The 14,584-nt window shown below is 39.9% G+C and overlaps 1 protein-coding gene across 1 annotated transcript; it reads left to right on the top strand.

Moving 5' to 3' along the window:
* Positions 1–3,654: 3,654 nt before the first annotated feature.
* FBXO47 (F-box protein 47) lies at positions 3,655–13,414 on the top strand. Its single transcript, XM_009274865.1, has 10 exons — positions 3,655–3,835; positions 4,459–4,629; positions 7,535–7,611; positions 8,170–8,247; positions 9,371–9,479; positions 10,391–10,567; positions 11,143–11,289; positions 11,908–12,050; positions 12,452–12,611; positions 13,296–13,414. Exons 1-10 carry the CDS (start codon positions 3,655–3,657, stop codon positions 13,412–13,414), a joined length of 1,362 nt encoding a protein of 453 aa, XP_009273140.1.
* The last annotated feature ends 1,170 nt before the right edge of the window (positions 13,415–14,584 follow it).

The following is a 14,584-nucleotide window of genomic DNA, read 5'->3' on the forward strand; positions in this document are numbered from 1 at the left end:
AGGGACAGCGGGCGAAAAGGCGGGAAAGTAATTACTACAAACAAATTAGCACAAAAAACACGGAAAAGGGCGGAATTATTAACAACACTAATGAAACACTACTGGAATAAAACACTTTTGTTGCCTGTAGTAGTTTCTTCCCTCCAACACGTATGTGGCCGCCATCGGCCCCCATGACAACCACCACCCTGAAACTGAACTGTTTTTTTCCGTGTTTGCAAACATTTCTGCTCCCGAGTAAAATACACAAACACAGGTGTGCCTGCCTGTGTGCACCTGTCTGCGTTACTATGCCCAGACCCTGCTTTTAACCCCAGTAAGTAGTGATGTTTGACTGAAACCACGCTTTAAAAAAATTCATTTTAAATAATAATAATAAAAAAAAATAATTTTTTTTCCCCTCAGGGACATGGGGTATGGTGCTAACCCCCGTTCCTCTGCTGCTCCCCTCAGAGGCAGCCTGGCAGGTGCCCTGGCCGGGGGGTGTTTGTAGGGAGGGAACTTCCCTGAGGTAAAACACAGCTCATAAAGCATTGTCTGTAAGTAGGCATCGACTGCGAGACCTTCTCTATTAACTGCGCGTAGGTTTGGGGGCGCAGGCCCCCATTTTCAGCCCCCTAGCCCGAATTTTGGCGGGCTGCAGGGGAGAAGGGCCGTGGAGGGCGGAGGAGAAGGCAGCCTAGCCCATCGTTTGGCCTAAAGGTCTGTCGTAGCCCGGATAAATCTGACCCAAAAGCGCAGCTAAAAGGCCAAATTTAACCCATTCCCTCAAATACTGCAGCCTGAGGAGCAAACCCAGCCTGGGCTGAGGAAAAAAAGCAGGTGCTGGCGTTTCCCCTCCGACCGGACCCTGAAGGGACGAGCCCGAACCAGCCCTTCCTCACAACAAAGAAATCCCAGTCGCCATCAGCAGCAGGGTCCGGATTCCCTGAGCTGTGCTTTCTACTCACTGTTATTCACCAATTCAGATGCTTACGGGACTGGTTTGCACTACCAATCTGATGTAAAGCCTCTAGCATAAATAAAAATATGTTTTTTGTGAACTGTCGGTGTAGGCAAGGGGGTAACAAATACTAACGTAACTCCATGGCTGCTGGGTTTGTCATCCCTCACTTGAACTCGTACGTTTCTATTTGCGCTGACAAGGAAAAAGAGAAAATTGAAAAAAAAGAAACCAAACCACCCTATCGAGTTAATATTTGAAGCAATTCGTTTTATGCTCTTTGTGACGAGGCAGGGAAATGGAAATGTTCCAAACCAATCTCCAAAGTAAACAACCTTTTGCAATAAATGTTTGCCAAATGCTAACACAGGGCTCGGAGAAATACCAGGACAAAAGTGCATCCATTAGCAGGAGTTTAGCGACTGCTTAAGGACAAGAAACATTCTAGAGTGGGTTGAAAGTTGATGCTTTCTGCTTTGTAAACAAATTAGCTTATAGCAACAAATAAGATGACCCTTCTTGGCTAATATTATGAGTTTAGCTTGTTAAATATTTAACATTTACCTTTCAATTTTCCAGCCCGGATTAAGCAGTTCTCTAAACAAGTGGTATCCCAGCAGCAGATGGAGATGCACAGACCATTGCCCCGCTCTGGCTGAACTCCCTAAGAAATAAAAAACACGTTAAGTCAAAGAGGAAGCAAATGGGAGCTTTCAGTAAAGTCTCTAAGCTTTGGCTTTGAAACTCACTGCTTGTACTCATTTTTATTTACGTTAATTTTATCTAGCTCTGCTCTAAATTAAGATAGCGGTAGTCAATTCAACTTCAGTCAAGTTGAATAGAAACAGACTGGAATTGGCTGAGTACTTCTGAAAACCTCCCTTGTGGCAAAGTATTTTTTTCTTCCATATAACACAATTGCAGACCCAAGGTAAGATTTTCAAAAAAACACTTAAAGATGCCATAAATCCTTACAGTACAGTCCTGTTAAATACAGTAAAGGGAGTGGGGGAGGAAAAGAAAGTATCATAGGATTGCAACTTTATTTCTAAAGTATGAATCAGAAATACATATCAGATTTAGCCTGTCTTGAACAAAGTTTAGTGGTGCCCTGTTTATAAACAGGAGTGGAGCTGCTTTGTATATTGTACACAAGGAATTTAAGTTGTCTTGAATCCACAGTAGTGTGTATAAAATTTCCACTGACTTCAGACTTCGCTTTCTTTGCTTTTAGAAGATAAACATTTTTTCACATAACTGTATGTTTATCTATAAGTGGTTTCTCGGTTGTTCTTAAAGGTGTTACATCAATTTTCTGTCTCTTGCCTGAGCAGCGTAAAAGCCTAATGAAACACTAATTTTAGGAGCAGTTACATTTGCTCATGAGCCTTGTGAAAGTTTAAACTATAAGCTTCTTTAGCTGGCTAGAATTATACCATACCTAAATTAAAAATGCTTCCAGTGAAGTATAACTTCCTTAAATGTACAATGCAAACTCTATCCAGCACACAAGCACGAGTCAGCCAAACCCATTTGTAACACTTTTAATGAAATGCCCCATATTCTTTCGGTTGTCAGTACAAACAGTGCTTCCATTGTGGATGTGGTAATTTTGCTCGGTGGCATATTAGAGAGGTCTGGCTTGCGTGCTTTCGTAATAAATATGAAGGATGTTTGGAACTTGTTTTCTGTAATTTTTGTAAATTTTTAATCTTTGAAACAATGAGGTCTATTCTCTGAGTGTATTTCCCACTGATGGTAACTGGGATGTTGCACTGCAGCTTGGACGGGTTCCAGTTATGTTACTACCAGTGCTGCCAGCTCTTGTAATTATACTGCAGCACTCATTCTCTTTGGCAATTTCCCTGAAGCCTCAGCTGCTGGAATCAAGAAATAGTGTGAAAAATCTCAGTTAAAAAAAAATAACTTTAAGAGGTAGCGAGCCACTAACTCTCACTGTTGCCTGACAATGTGAAGTGTACCTATTCTAGAGACTCAGAAACCAGAAGGCAAATAAAACCCCCCATATTTATTGATCGTTTAAAGCTCATTACTTTTCAGACCCTCATGATTTTGGGAAAGCCCGGGTCACTGAATTTTTTCCACGTAGCAATTATTTATTGGTATATCACACATACAGTCATTATATGAAATTAAGCCATGTATCAACTTAAATGCTGCAGGAAAAAATGGTTTGAACCATCACTTTGTTACTTTTAATCTTTCTTTTGGTCATACGCAAGCATGCGTATAAGTAGCTATCACTCTAAAGGAATCAAGTAACATGACAGTCATTTCAATAACATCTCTATAACTTTTTCATATTCTGTTGAATAATTAGTGTAACAAGGTAAAAGAATGTTGTTAATTACTGTAGCTTCTACCGTACTTCCTCAAGATTTTCCTTTTAGAACTATTTTCCTAACTTTCTGATGTGCCCCAGTGCTTTTCTCTTTTCCTCTTCTAAGATCAGCTGAATACTTCATTCTCTGAGACACGGAATTAGAAAATTATTTAGTACGTTGCATGTCATTGTACTAAATTCAAACAAAAATTTATCCTACGCATATGACAAGATTTTCACACTCCATCACTGTGCCTACAATAGAGTGATTTCCTCTTAGCCTAGTTTTGGGTATAGTATTTTCCTCTTCTGAAAATAGGACTTTCATATTTTCTCTCCAGGTTAAATTTATGGGACTAACAGAACAATGACATCCACTGCAGGGACCAGCTACACCTTGATTCCTAACCAGAAATACAGACGCAGTAACCGTCGCTCCAGACAGCGCTGCAACACCTTGGACACAGATTCCCAATCTCTGTCAACACTTGGACATTTTAAAACACTTCCATTAGAGATCTTTCAAATGGTATTGAATTATCTTTCAGGTGAGAATCTGGTAAGAAAGGTGTTACTTCCAATATCTGAAAATTACCACAAAAGTTTTCCGTTTAGAAAAAGCCACTATTATTTAAAATGTTTTACCTTTTAGCAAGTTGAAGTAATTTTATGTGACTTATTCTCTGAATTTTCAACTTTTGTGTATGAAGAACCAAATGACCAAAATTTAAATGATAATTACAAACTATTTGAAGTGGTTTTTGCCTAATGTTACTTCCAATATCTGAAAATTACCACAAAAGTTTTCCGTTTAGAAAAAGCCACTATTATTTAAAATGTTTTACCTTTTAGCAAGTTGAAGTAATTTTATGTGACTTATTCTCTGAATTTTCAACTTTTGTGTATGAAGAACCAAATGACCAAAATTTAAATGATAATTACAAACTATTTGAAGTGGTTTTTGCCTATTAAGTGTGAAAAGTATTCCTTAGATCTATCCATTTCTAATTATTACAGTTTGTTGGCAAAGGAGATAAACAGTAATTAAATTCTGTTTTATTTGTAAATCTCATTTCTTGGCCTATTTTTGAAGTAAGATAAAGTTATTGACTATGATCAGCATTTTTCTTGCAGTAAAGATTTACAAATATACCGGCTTTTGCTTTTTCAGTGAAGGATATCAGCATGCTGAGCATGGTGTCAGAAACCATCAGCAACCGCCTTATTAATTACATCTCAACCCCATCAGGAAACCGAAGGCTCTTACTGCAAGACTTTCATAACCTTGAGCTACCTGGCAAGAGAGAAGTATCCTATATTTTAGAGCACTACAAATCTCTAGGTGATCCTTTAATGCAAATGGTAACAATTAGGGGAGAACCAAACTCATTTAAAAGGTTTCTTCTGTTATACGCATTGATCGGTAAAATGCTGAGGATATGGCCCAAATCATTTGCGCAGCTCCCTCTGAAAGTGAAGTTCCTCCCCATGCCAAATAGCCCACTCAAATACCATTAACTGGCGGGGGGAGGTGGGAGGAATTACCTGAAGTTATTCCAAAACCTCTTAGTTACGGAAAAAGTAATGTATGTTCTGCCTCCTCTATGTTTATTTTTTCATATTAAATGGCAAGCAGGGCTTGGGCAGAGGATCAGTTCTCAGTAGTAGGTGTTTCCAACTTTAGTTTGTTTGGACACCACCACTGGAAACTGCGGCAGAAACGGAGACTCCCAGGCCCCACGCTAGCCGAGGGAATTTGGCTGTTCAGACTGCCCTCATGTATCACTGTGGAGTAGCTCGCATTCCTCAGTCTGGGAAATGCAGCCGCAGTACTTAAACCCAGCCTAATTCTAAAGAGACCAACAACAGTTGCCATCAGAAAGCCTGCTTGATAGTCTACTTGCGATGTATTGCAGATCACATTCCACTTCTTAGAAAAGAAGTATGCTCATCACAAAACTGTTATCACAGTTGTCAGTGACTAGCATTCTCCTTGGCAGCTTTGTATCAGAGTTCAAAGACTGAAACGAGCACGGAGAACACATTCTCCTCTCGCAATGCTTAAGGGCAATGTGAAAATGTCTGCGCTTTTGCTGTCACGGTATACTGTGTGCTAACCAAACCCTTTCTGGGTGAAAAGATCCACTTGGTCTTTCTTTCAGCTGCTCAAACCTCTTTTGGCATAGCGTAATAGAAATCTAGATCAAAATGACATGGGTTCAACGGTAATCAGGAGTGCTGTACAGCCTCAAATTCAAAATTGTTTGCTTTTTAACTTTTCTGCTAATTTTTAAAACACATTGATTCTAATTCATTCAGCCTATCATTCAGAAATGAAGCATTCCTTCTCATGTGTCTTGAACACTGAAAATTTTCTTCACCCACCCACTATCAGTGTTCTTCTATCAGAGAAGCAAATTAAATTAAATCCTAATTTGATCCATATCAATTTACTGTTACCTAGCAGATAAAAAGAATTGTTTATTTGACAGAAAAATAAAATGATGCCATGGTTAGATTCAGAATTATAAGTATGGTTTGAACTTAAGACATTAAATAAAGGCATACACAAGGTAAAGGAACACTGTTAAAGTCATTTAGACCAAAGACCTCCTATTGTAAGCAATCCATGTAGGTTTTGAGGTATCTTAAAATAATCTTAGTGTTTTATTTTTAAAATGAAGCCTGAAACCCTACAATTCTCAAAAAAAAGAAAAAAAAAATCAAAATTAGTTTGGGCTTTGTAGTAACCACATACAAAATGGCAACTTGTTATTTAAATGTAGGGGCGAACTCATCGCCACAGTAGGCCTAGTAGTAAAAACGTGACATATTCAAAATATAAAGCTCATTGGCAATATCTGTGTCATCAGTGGAAAGCTCAAGAGAATGTTTTTGCTAAGAGGTCAGTTGCAAAATCAATATTTACTTTACAGCAGGAAAGACTGGACTCAATGGGAAAAATTCATTCCTGTTCAGAGAGCCTGAACAGGGTCTACGTATTACATAAATCTCATTTAAACTCAGAGGGGTCTGGTTCCGCTCAAGTCCATGGTAAAATCTTCCAGTACTTGTAACGGGGTCAGCGTTTCAGTCATTGCTTAAAATGGACTTGAGTTATAAATGATCGCGGCACTGTCCTTCCGCGCAGGGGGGGTTGCTGTACAAAACCGGGAGCAGCACCTTTTGCTCAACCCTTTTTACTCAGCGTAATTTTTCCCCGCACTGATGGCTGTATTCTGATTTGCAGCTACACTGTCTTAACAGTTTCAACTATTCTTCAGGGAGCTCTCTCCAAAGTCTGATCTAGTCAACAGAAAATTGACTTGACTGAGCTTTGGACCATGTCCTAGGCTGATGAATAAATTATGTCTGTCACGTAGGAATGCTAACACGCTTCTAAATAAGGAAGGAGTCCATTTAGAACCACAGTAAATGCATAAAGTGCTTTTTGACATTGGAGAAGTTATGTATTTTTTGGGAGACTGACAATTCAGGAAAAAAAAAGTTCACTTTTTTTAAAGTTAAATTAATCAAGATTTCTTGGTTAATTAACAAACAAGATATATATATTTTATTCTGGTAAAAGTTTTTGAAGAGCAAGCTGTTAATCCATTTTCTATCAGTAGTGTAGGAAAAAACCGCTGCTTAACAAACAGCTGTTCCACACTATAATGAACTCCAGACTTTGACATCCTAAACACATACCATTTCAGTCCTGTATAGGAAAATAATTTTACCTCTTAGTTATGTTTTACATTAACACAGTTTAGAATATTTTCTTTTTAGAGCATGTGGCTATCTTGAAAAAATTTTGGAAGCTCGGCTTTCTATGATGTAAGGGGAAAACCAGCGTTCCCCAGGGTACTGTTAAAAGAGGTGCAACAAGTAACATTTATTTCCAATATTTTTAACAGCTGCAATTCTAAAACCAATCTAGTAATTTTAATAGGGCTCCAACTGTGACTAACAGGGACTTTAAAACAACACAATAAACAAGTTATGGCATAGGAAGCCTACGTACTCCCTGACAACATTTCTTTAGTAAAAGATGTCCCCGCTACAAAAAGCATACACCCCTTCTCCAAAGCACAGATTCCTGTTTTGCGCTGCTCTTTTCGCCTTGCAGTGGCAGCTTTTTCTCACTAGTGCGTGCAGGCGTGTGACATGACTGCTTAAGCTAATTCAGTAATGTATGTGCCATCTATGTACGCTGATGGTCCTGTATGTATTTGTTTTGTTCACAGGACTGTTACTTAAAAGATGCACGCTTCTATTGCCTACAAAAGACCGGCTAAAGTATACACACAAGATTCTCTCAGAAGTAAGTCCACATTCCTTTCACTAGTGTTTGGAGTTGTCCCTTGCACTTACAATACCATTTCTATAAGGCAATTGGTAGTTGAATTATGCCTTTTACTCTCCCTTTGCTGGAGTTTATTACTACTGTGTAATGAATTTATTGATTTGAAATCAGCCTCTTTTTAATAAAAACAGAAAAGCCTAAGCCAGCATATTGAACACGAGGCTGTTCTACTGAGATTTCATATGCCAAGATCAGTGGTTTTCAACTTTTCTTCAGTTTGTGGACTACTAGAAATTTTGCAGTGGAAGAGCACGGCTCTTCATAGAAATTTCACTCTCCTGGAAACAGGGTTGCTCTTCTCAGCTTACTTTTGCACACCCATTTGACCACAGTTTTGAACGTAATGCTAAGCCATAACATAGGTACTATAACTTGTTTCCTTATACAATAAGGGAAGGGAGTCCTTCTGAATCTCTCTAATCAGTATTGATGTACACAAGTAGTACAGAGAATTTTCAATCACAGGAATTAGCTTATGGTCAGATAAGATAAATTACTAGTGTTTTCTACTTGCAGGTTTCCTGTTTTAAACTTAATGGTTGTCCAAGTCCTTTGCATTGTTTAGGATTACAGTGCTATGGGGTATTTTTACAGGTACAGTATCTTTATGGAGAGAAGGCAAGTATCCCAAATATACAACAAAATTAAGGCAGTTTTCTAAATTAATCTGTGTTTTTTCAAGATATTGAGAAGTATAAGATGGTTTTGAGCCTTGGGGGGCAGGGAGGGAAGGTATTTATTCACACAGTTCTCTGAATTTCCTTTCTGGTTGTTAAAGCTGCTGATTTGACTCTTGAGAATTCCTTGGTCTGGATTTCCCTACCAACCAGTCTGGATTTTGATTAGCGATTTATTGTCTAAGAAGACATGGGAGAAGGGGAGCATTTTATTACACAGCTTCAAATTCACAAATCAAGAGCAGAGATGGTTTAGTTTAAAAGTAAATGGCTATACACATCATATACCAGAATATTTTTGTTAGCTTGTGGTAGCTTAAAATTAATTAAAAAAAAAAAAAATCAGTGTCAAATGAATTAGTTCAGCAATCCACAGCTTATTTACTGTAATGACTGCTGTGATTGCAAATATGCAGTAAAACGCTAAGGGTAGGACCTTTTTAACTCTACTTGAGATGTTTGATTGCGAAGTGTTAGAACTGCCATAACGGAGGCTTTACTGGAGAGTAACTGTTTAAAAAAATACAGAAACAAATTCCCTCTGTGCATTTTGAGCACATTTTAAATGCATTTAAGTCTTAGAAACTTGGGCATACAGGTGCTGCATACGTATGCAGCATTAAAGTATTTGATAATACAAAAAAAAAAAAGTTATTATCTGTCCGTGGTTGAGAGTTTCTTTGTGCTGGGACATTTGTCCTTGTAGCAAATACCTTTGTGTACTTTTCCACATAAGGTTCAAAAATAAGATCTTGGCCCTGAGTGTGGAACACCATTAGCAGCTTTTGATTCTGGGCTGCATTAAGCTTAAGTGCAACCTCTGCCATAACGTACAGCACCTCTGTAGCAGGTAATGGTTTCCCTAAACTCATCAGGGAGATGCTGTGCAGGCACCACGCTCCAGGTATGACACCTCCCCTCTCTGTTCTTCTGATAAATTGCAGGACAGATTGTATTTATCTAACATGAGAAATGGCATTGTGATGTAAATCTGTGGCTCAATCTATTAATTTTTACCCCCTTTCTCTTGTAATCTTCAGATCCTAACAGCAGGCTGGGATGAACTAGAGTGTCACCGGGTTTTTAACTTCCTCTGTGAGCTGAGCAATTTACCCCGTAAAGTACAGACAGTTGTCAGCAGCAAACCAGGTAATCATCGAAGCAGACAGAAGTCCTATGAAATCAAAAAGCGCTATCATGGAGAAGTCAGAAAATGGATCTTGATTACTGCAAACAAAATGTGTCTAGAATTGGGAATGTTTTAGCTCAGCTAAGCCTTGTAGTACCAATCCTTTCCTGACTCTCATGTACACTCTCTTAGCTCCAGTATTACGCAGAAAGTGGGCATTCTAAAGCAAATACTTGGCCTTCATATAGATGAATACAGCTGTTTTTTCTTCACCAAAAGCAAAGATAAGTGCTTTTGTCTTTGACATATATCCTGTAGCGAAGAGAGTTGTCTTGAGAGGCGTTTAGGTTTTTTTAAATCATTCCATTATCAAACCAATGCATGAGTTATGTATATAAGTAAACAGTAACATGGACTTGAATCTTTCCTGCTGTACACCAATGCCAGGGAAATCAATGGGAAAGGAACCAACACAGAAATAAAGTGATGCAGTAAAAAGTTAGGTTTAATATTTCTGAAACACAACACTGACGTCGTACATGCCTCTCAAGAAATTCTCGTGTTACCCCGCACAGAACTGGGTATTTTGTGGAACACTTTATACACAGCCATATACACACTTCCTCCTATTTCCACTTACTGATGCCAAAAAACAGAAACCAAAAAACGTAGCTGAGAGCCGTTGAAGACATGCATGAGTTGCTGCAGAAAGGCACCAGAGGGTGCATCGATAGATTCTATGGCCTGAATTAGCGCAACGTATCCAAAAGAGCCAGGCTCAGGAAGTAACAGCTGAGAATTTAATTAAATCCCCCTAGATGTTCTTGGGCAGCTTTAAGAAAATCCTTCTTCCTCTTCCTATTAAAAAAACAAGTGATCATCTGTATTGTGCGAGGCTTAATGGATTTATATCTACATTCTTTTATCCCAGGAAGTGCCCGAAAGCTAGAGCTGCGGATAAGGTTATACTGTCGTAGCGTCTTGTTGAACCACTGGATTCATCGAAGTGATTCTGCATTTTGGTTGACTCGTATTTTAAAGCCGTGGCCCATGGTCAATCAAGCTCGCCTACTGTATATCATCTTTGGGCCAGTGTCCTCTCTCGATGGCGAGTAGTCTGGGGGCTTAATTTTCAAAGTTTGTTCCCTGAGAATGAGATTTCCTTGCAGGATGCAGCATTTCTGAAAACCAAGCTTTATGTAAATAAAATGTAATCGTATTGTGTAGAAAAAAATTATTCTGCTTAACCAGAACAATTTATGTATGTCACTAACATACATAAAATACATAATTGATATATATGTGTGTTTAAATATATATATATATGGATGTGTATATATGTATAAAGTTACAATTCAAGTGAAGAAATTGCACCTCTGTTCCTCTATTCTCCCCTGCTTAGGGTAGAGTTAGCTCGAACACACCTCAAAGCAGCATCTGTTTCCCTGAAGAAAAGCATGCTTTCTCACTTAGTTATCAGACCCGGGTTTCTTTAAATCGCCCTTTGATTCATGCTGCAACTACCACTGTCCCTACTAAAATGACAGATGGAAAAAAATCTCACCGTCACAAAGACTGAGTTGTGTTACCTGAATTCCCCTCCTCTGACTCTGCTGTAAGGCCCCGTTTAGCACCTTCCTTGTTTAAAAAAAAAATTACTTTGTCACTTAATATATTGCTCAGGACATGTGGTTTGGCAGAAAATGATAGAAGGACCAACAGATGAGACCAGTCTGAAAGGTCTAGCAGATGCAATTAAACTGCTGTATGATACAGAAGCTAGAGAATGGACAGCAGATGATGTTATCAGTCTTGTGGATGAGCTGTCAGGTGTGTTTTTGCCTTTATCATTAATCCATAGGATTATATACTCACGTCCTCCAAATCTGGCAATAAGCGTGTTTCAGACACAGAAGTGCCTTGGGAAACCGACTGCAATATTCCTTACAGTAGCTGTGGCGTAACTGGAAGAGTCATTACGCTTGGAAGCCAGGCAGTAGCTGGGTAGAGAGAGAGAAACCCAGCACTGCTTACAAATTCAGGCTGTCTTTCCCCATTGTGAAATATTTTAAGAATCCATGCAGACCTTTAAAATTCAAGTCTTGTCTAGCCATTATTAAGGAAACGTTGTCCGCGCTGTGTAACCTGAAAACGTAATGTTTGCTCAAGCCAAAATTCTGCTGAACAATGTTAACGGCTACATTGAAAGTTAGTTTTGGGTGAGATTATATCACAGAAGCTATCGTGAAGAGCTCTAACTGTGTTGCTGGTAGGAATTGCTTATATGACTTCCTTACTGCAATTGTATTCCAGAGGGTATCCCCTCACAAATTCGCGTTAGCTATCAAAGCCAACAACTCAAAAATCCACGTCTTCCAGAATAGTTTTTGCGGCACTCCTTTCTTTTTGTTCAAAGATCACTAAAATTCTCTCTATTTTATTACAAAGTTGTTCCCCGGGAGTGGCTCATGGAGAACAATGCTCGGCTTCTTATTCTGAGTGGAAACAACATTTGCTTCACTTTCATGGCCAGTAAAGCTGTGAACGGAAGAGCCGTCGAGTTAGCCAGACTCATGGTCTTCCTGGCTTTGGTGAGTACTACTGAACAGAGCAGGTTCGGGCCTTTTGTCTCTTTACCCCCGGATTTGCTTTCCCAGGCTTGAAAGCTGTTTCCCCATCTACTCCTACAAACCAGGAGTAAGTCCAGCAAGAGGCTTGGTAGTCTTCCACCCTCTGGTCCCTGTCCAGCACATCTCTGCAAGGTGGCAAGCCTATCCTTGAGGAGAAGCACCCCTAACAACGTTGAGAAATTCCTGTTAGCATGCCAACAATGAGAACAACCTCTGTGTCCTCCTAACAAACCCTAACTTTCCAGGCCACGGCTGCAACCGATCCATTAGAATCAATAGTTAATTCTAAGATTTAATCTTGCCTTTTACAGCGTCATACTTGTCATAAAAGGCGTATTTCTAATATTTCCTGTGTATGTCAGGTCTGTGAGAAGGACCTGTACTGCATGGACTGGGCAGTAAAAATGATGCAGAAGGTCTGCAAAGTTTTCAGCACTCCAGGGGAGAGAAACAACTTCCTGCAGTGTGTGGAGAACGCCTTTGCTCACATGATCATGGACATGCTACAGGCGGTACTGTCGGGTAAGCCTGCGGGTCTGCGAGCCGGGACGAGCTCTTTAATCAGGAGCTAGCACCGAGTGAGACAACACAGCCAGCGTGGCATCACAGCCTGTCCCTCTGCCCTCCCTCACCGGGCAGAACAATACTGGAGTGCCTGGAATTTTTTGATAACATAAAATAACGAATCAAGTGTCATAATTGGGAGACACATTTATTTTAACCGATCTCTCTTGTCTAAGACATTCCTAGGGCCATGGATGGTGAAACCAACAGTCTTTTAAAATACGTCCCACCAGAGCATTAGGCCTGAGGTCCTCGCGGGCTGCGTCTGAACGCAGGCTCTGAGCAGCTGCCAGCCAGCCCGTTCAACTCAACAAGCTGCAGTTGCTCCCTGTCCACAGCTTGTCAGCCTTGATAAAACCTCAAGACTGATTATGATGGCAAGCTCAGTTAGGACAGATTTTTGTCTTAACGCACAATTGTTCTTGTCCATCTTTGGACAAGCTGGTGAAGGAATTTTGGAGAGAGGCTCCTGTGTTATTTCACAGCTGTCCTACCATCAGGTGCAGTAGCTGATGCCTCATAAATCTAAGCAGAGGCTGCTGATCAAGCCTCTGCTGAAAACACTGAATGAGTAAGATTTATCTTCAAAGAAGTCATTTTGTTCCACTAATCATTTTAAAATGTTTCTCTTTGCCCTGGTAGGGGATCGCGATGAAGAGGACAGCAGCTTTTTGAACTTGTTTCACCTTGTAAACGCACAAGCAAACTTCCATAAAGAAATCCTGTACCTGACCATGAGAAGCAACAGCAATACCGTTTGATGCTCTGAATTTTACAGACTCTTGCCATACTCCTGCTGGATTTTTTTGGTTTTATTTTTAAACGTTTGCAAGGCAGTGTCCAATTATTTCTTAAATTTCCATTCCAGTAAGAGCTGGAGTAGCTGCGGGAGAAGCTAGTGACATACATGTCAGACCAGCTGAATGAGCTCATGGAACATATTCGGGGACCTCTAAGTGTTCGCAGCAGAGTTCTGCGTGTTTTGCTCCTCTGAGGCTGCGCTAAGACACACTGAGGAAGCAGGCTGGGGGCCTCTGGTTTGGGAACATAAACTGCATTCTTTTCCCACTGTGTATGTTTGCATACACAATAAAAATGACATGGTTTTCATATTTGATGTGCATACACAAATTGAAGAATGTTATCTTAGTTCAGAACCGAAAACATTTTCATCATTTAATTTTGTTTTCTCTTGGGAATCGGAGAAGAAAGAGACAGACATAATTAGAGAAGCACAGCTACATTTTTCCAGTTTGCCAGGGTCTCTCCGGCTCTTACATTCTGCGACAGAAGTGCTCCATAGGTTGTACGTTCAGTTCTAGCAGAAAGAGGCGATTCCTGAAAGCAGTTTAACCGCTTTGATCAAGCAAGGCAATTTCCCCCCCCCCCCCCCCCCCCCCGCGCCACTACAGGTGCCTTGTAACCATCAAGCACGAGAAACTTCAAATCCCTCTCCCTGCCTAGTGTAATAACTGAACTGTTAAAGTGTAGTTGCCTTTATAGGACTTAGCGAAGTTGAAGACACACGTTCAATGCACATAGGCTAAGATTGCTGTTTCGTTAAAGCGTATAGATGTTTGCTACTTAGAAAAGGTTTTGATTTTCTGCTATATTGCCTTCAAAACAAAAATATGTAACGCATAATAAAAAGCACTTACTTTACTGTGCGTTGCTTACAACATGGCTGTTTACTTCGTATTATTAAATAGCTGCCTTCTCCACCTGAATCACTTTCCAAAGGTTTCAGTGTTCCTTCAGGACCAGATTTTAGCTGCAGGGACCCATGTTTAGCTTTGAAAGCCACTCTTCAGCTGCTGGAAACTGCTAAATGGTACCAATTTATCTCAGCTGCCCCCAGTTGATTTCATCAGTAATGAGCTGACAGCAGCTCTGTAATGATTTGCTTGGAAGTTGCATGTTAAAAATTCTTG

This window comes from Aptenodytes forsteri, unplaced genomic scaffold (assembly GCF_000699145.1).
Source record: "Aptenodytes forsteri isolate BGI_AS27 unplaced genomic scaffold, ASM69914v1 Scaffold640, whole genome shotgun sequence".
Lineage (NCBI taxonomy): Eukaryota > Metazoa > Chordata > Aves > Sphenisciformes > Spheniscidae > Aptenodytes > Aptenodytes forsteri.

Excerpts from the sequence above, each read along its gene's own strand:
- FBXO47 (XM_009274865.1), top strand. The coding sequence starts at position 3,655 with ATGACATCCACTGCAGGGACCAGCTACACCTTGATTCCTAACCAGAAA. Across the intron at positions 3,836-4,458 it reads GGTATTGAATTATCTTTCAG|TGAAGGATATCAGCATGCTG; the intron begins GTGAGAATCTGG and ends TTGCTTTTTCAG. Across the intron at positions 8,248-9,370 it reads GCTATGGGGTATTTTTACAG|ATCCTAACAGCAGGCTGGGA; the intron begins GTACAGTATCTT and ends TGTAATCTTCAG.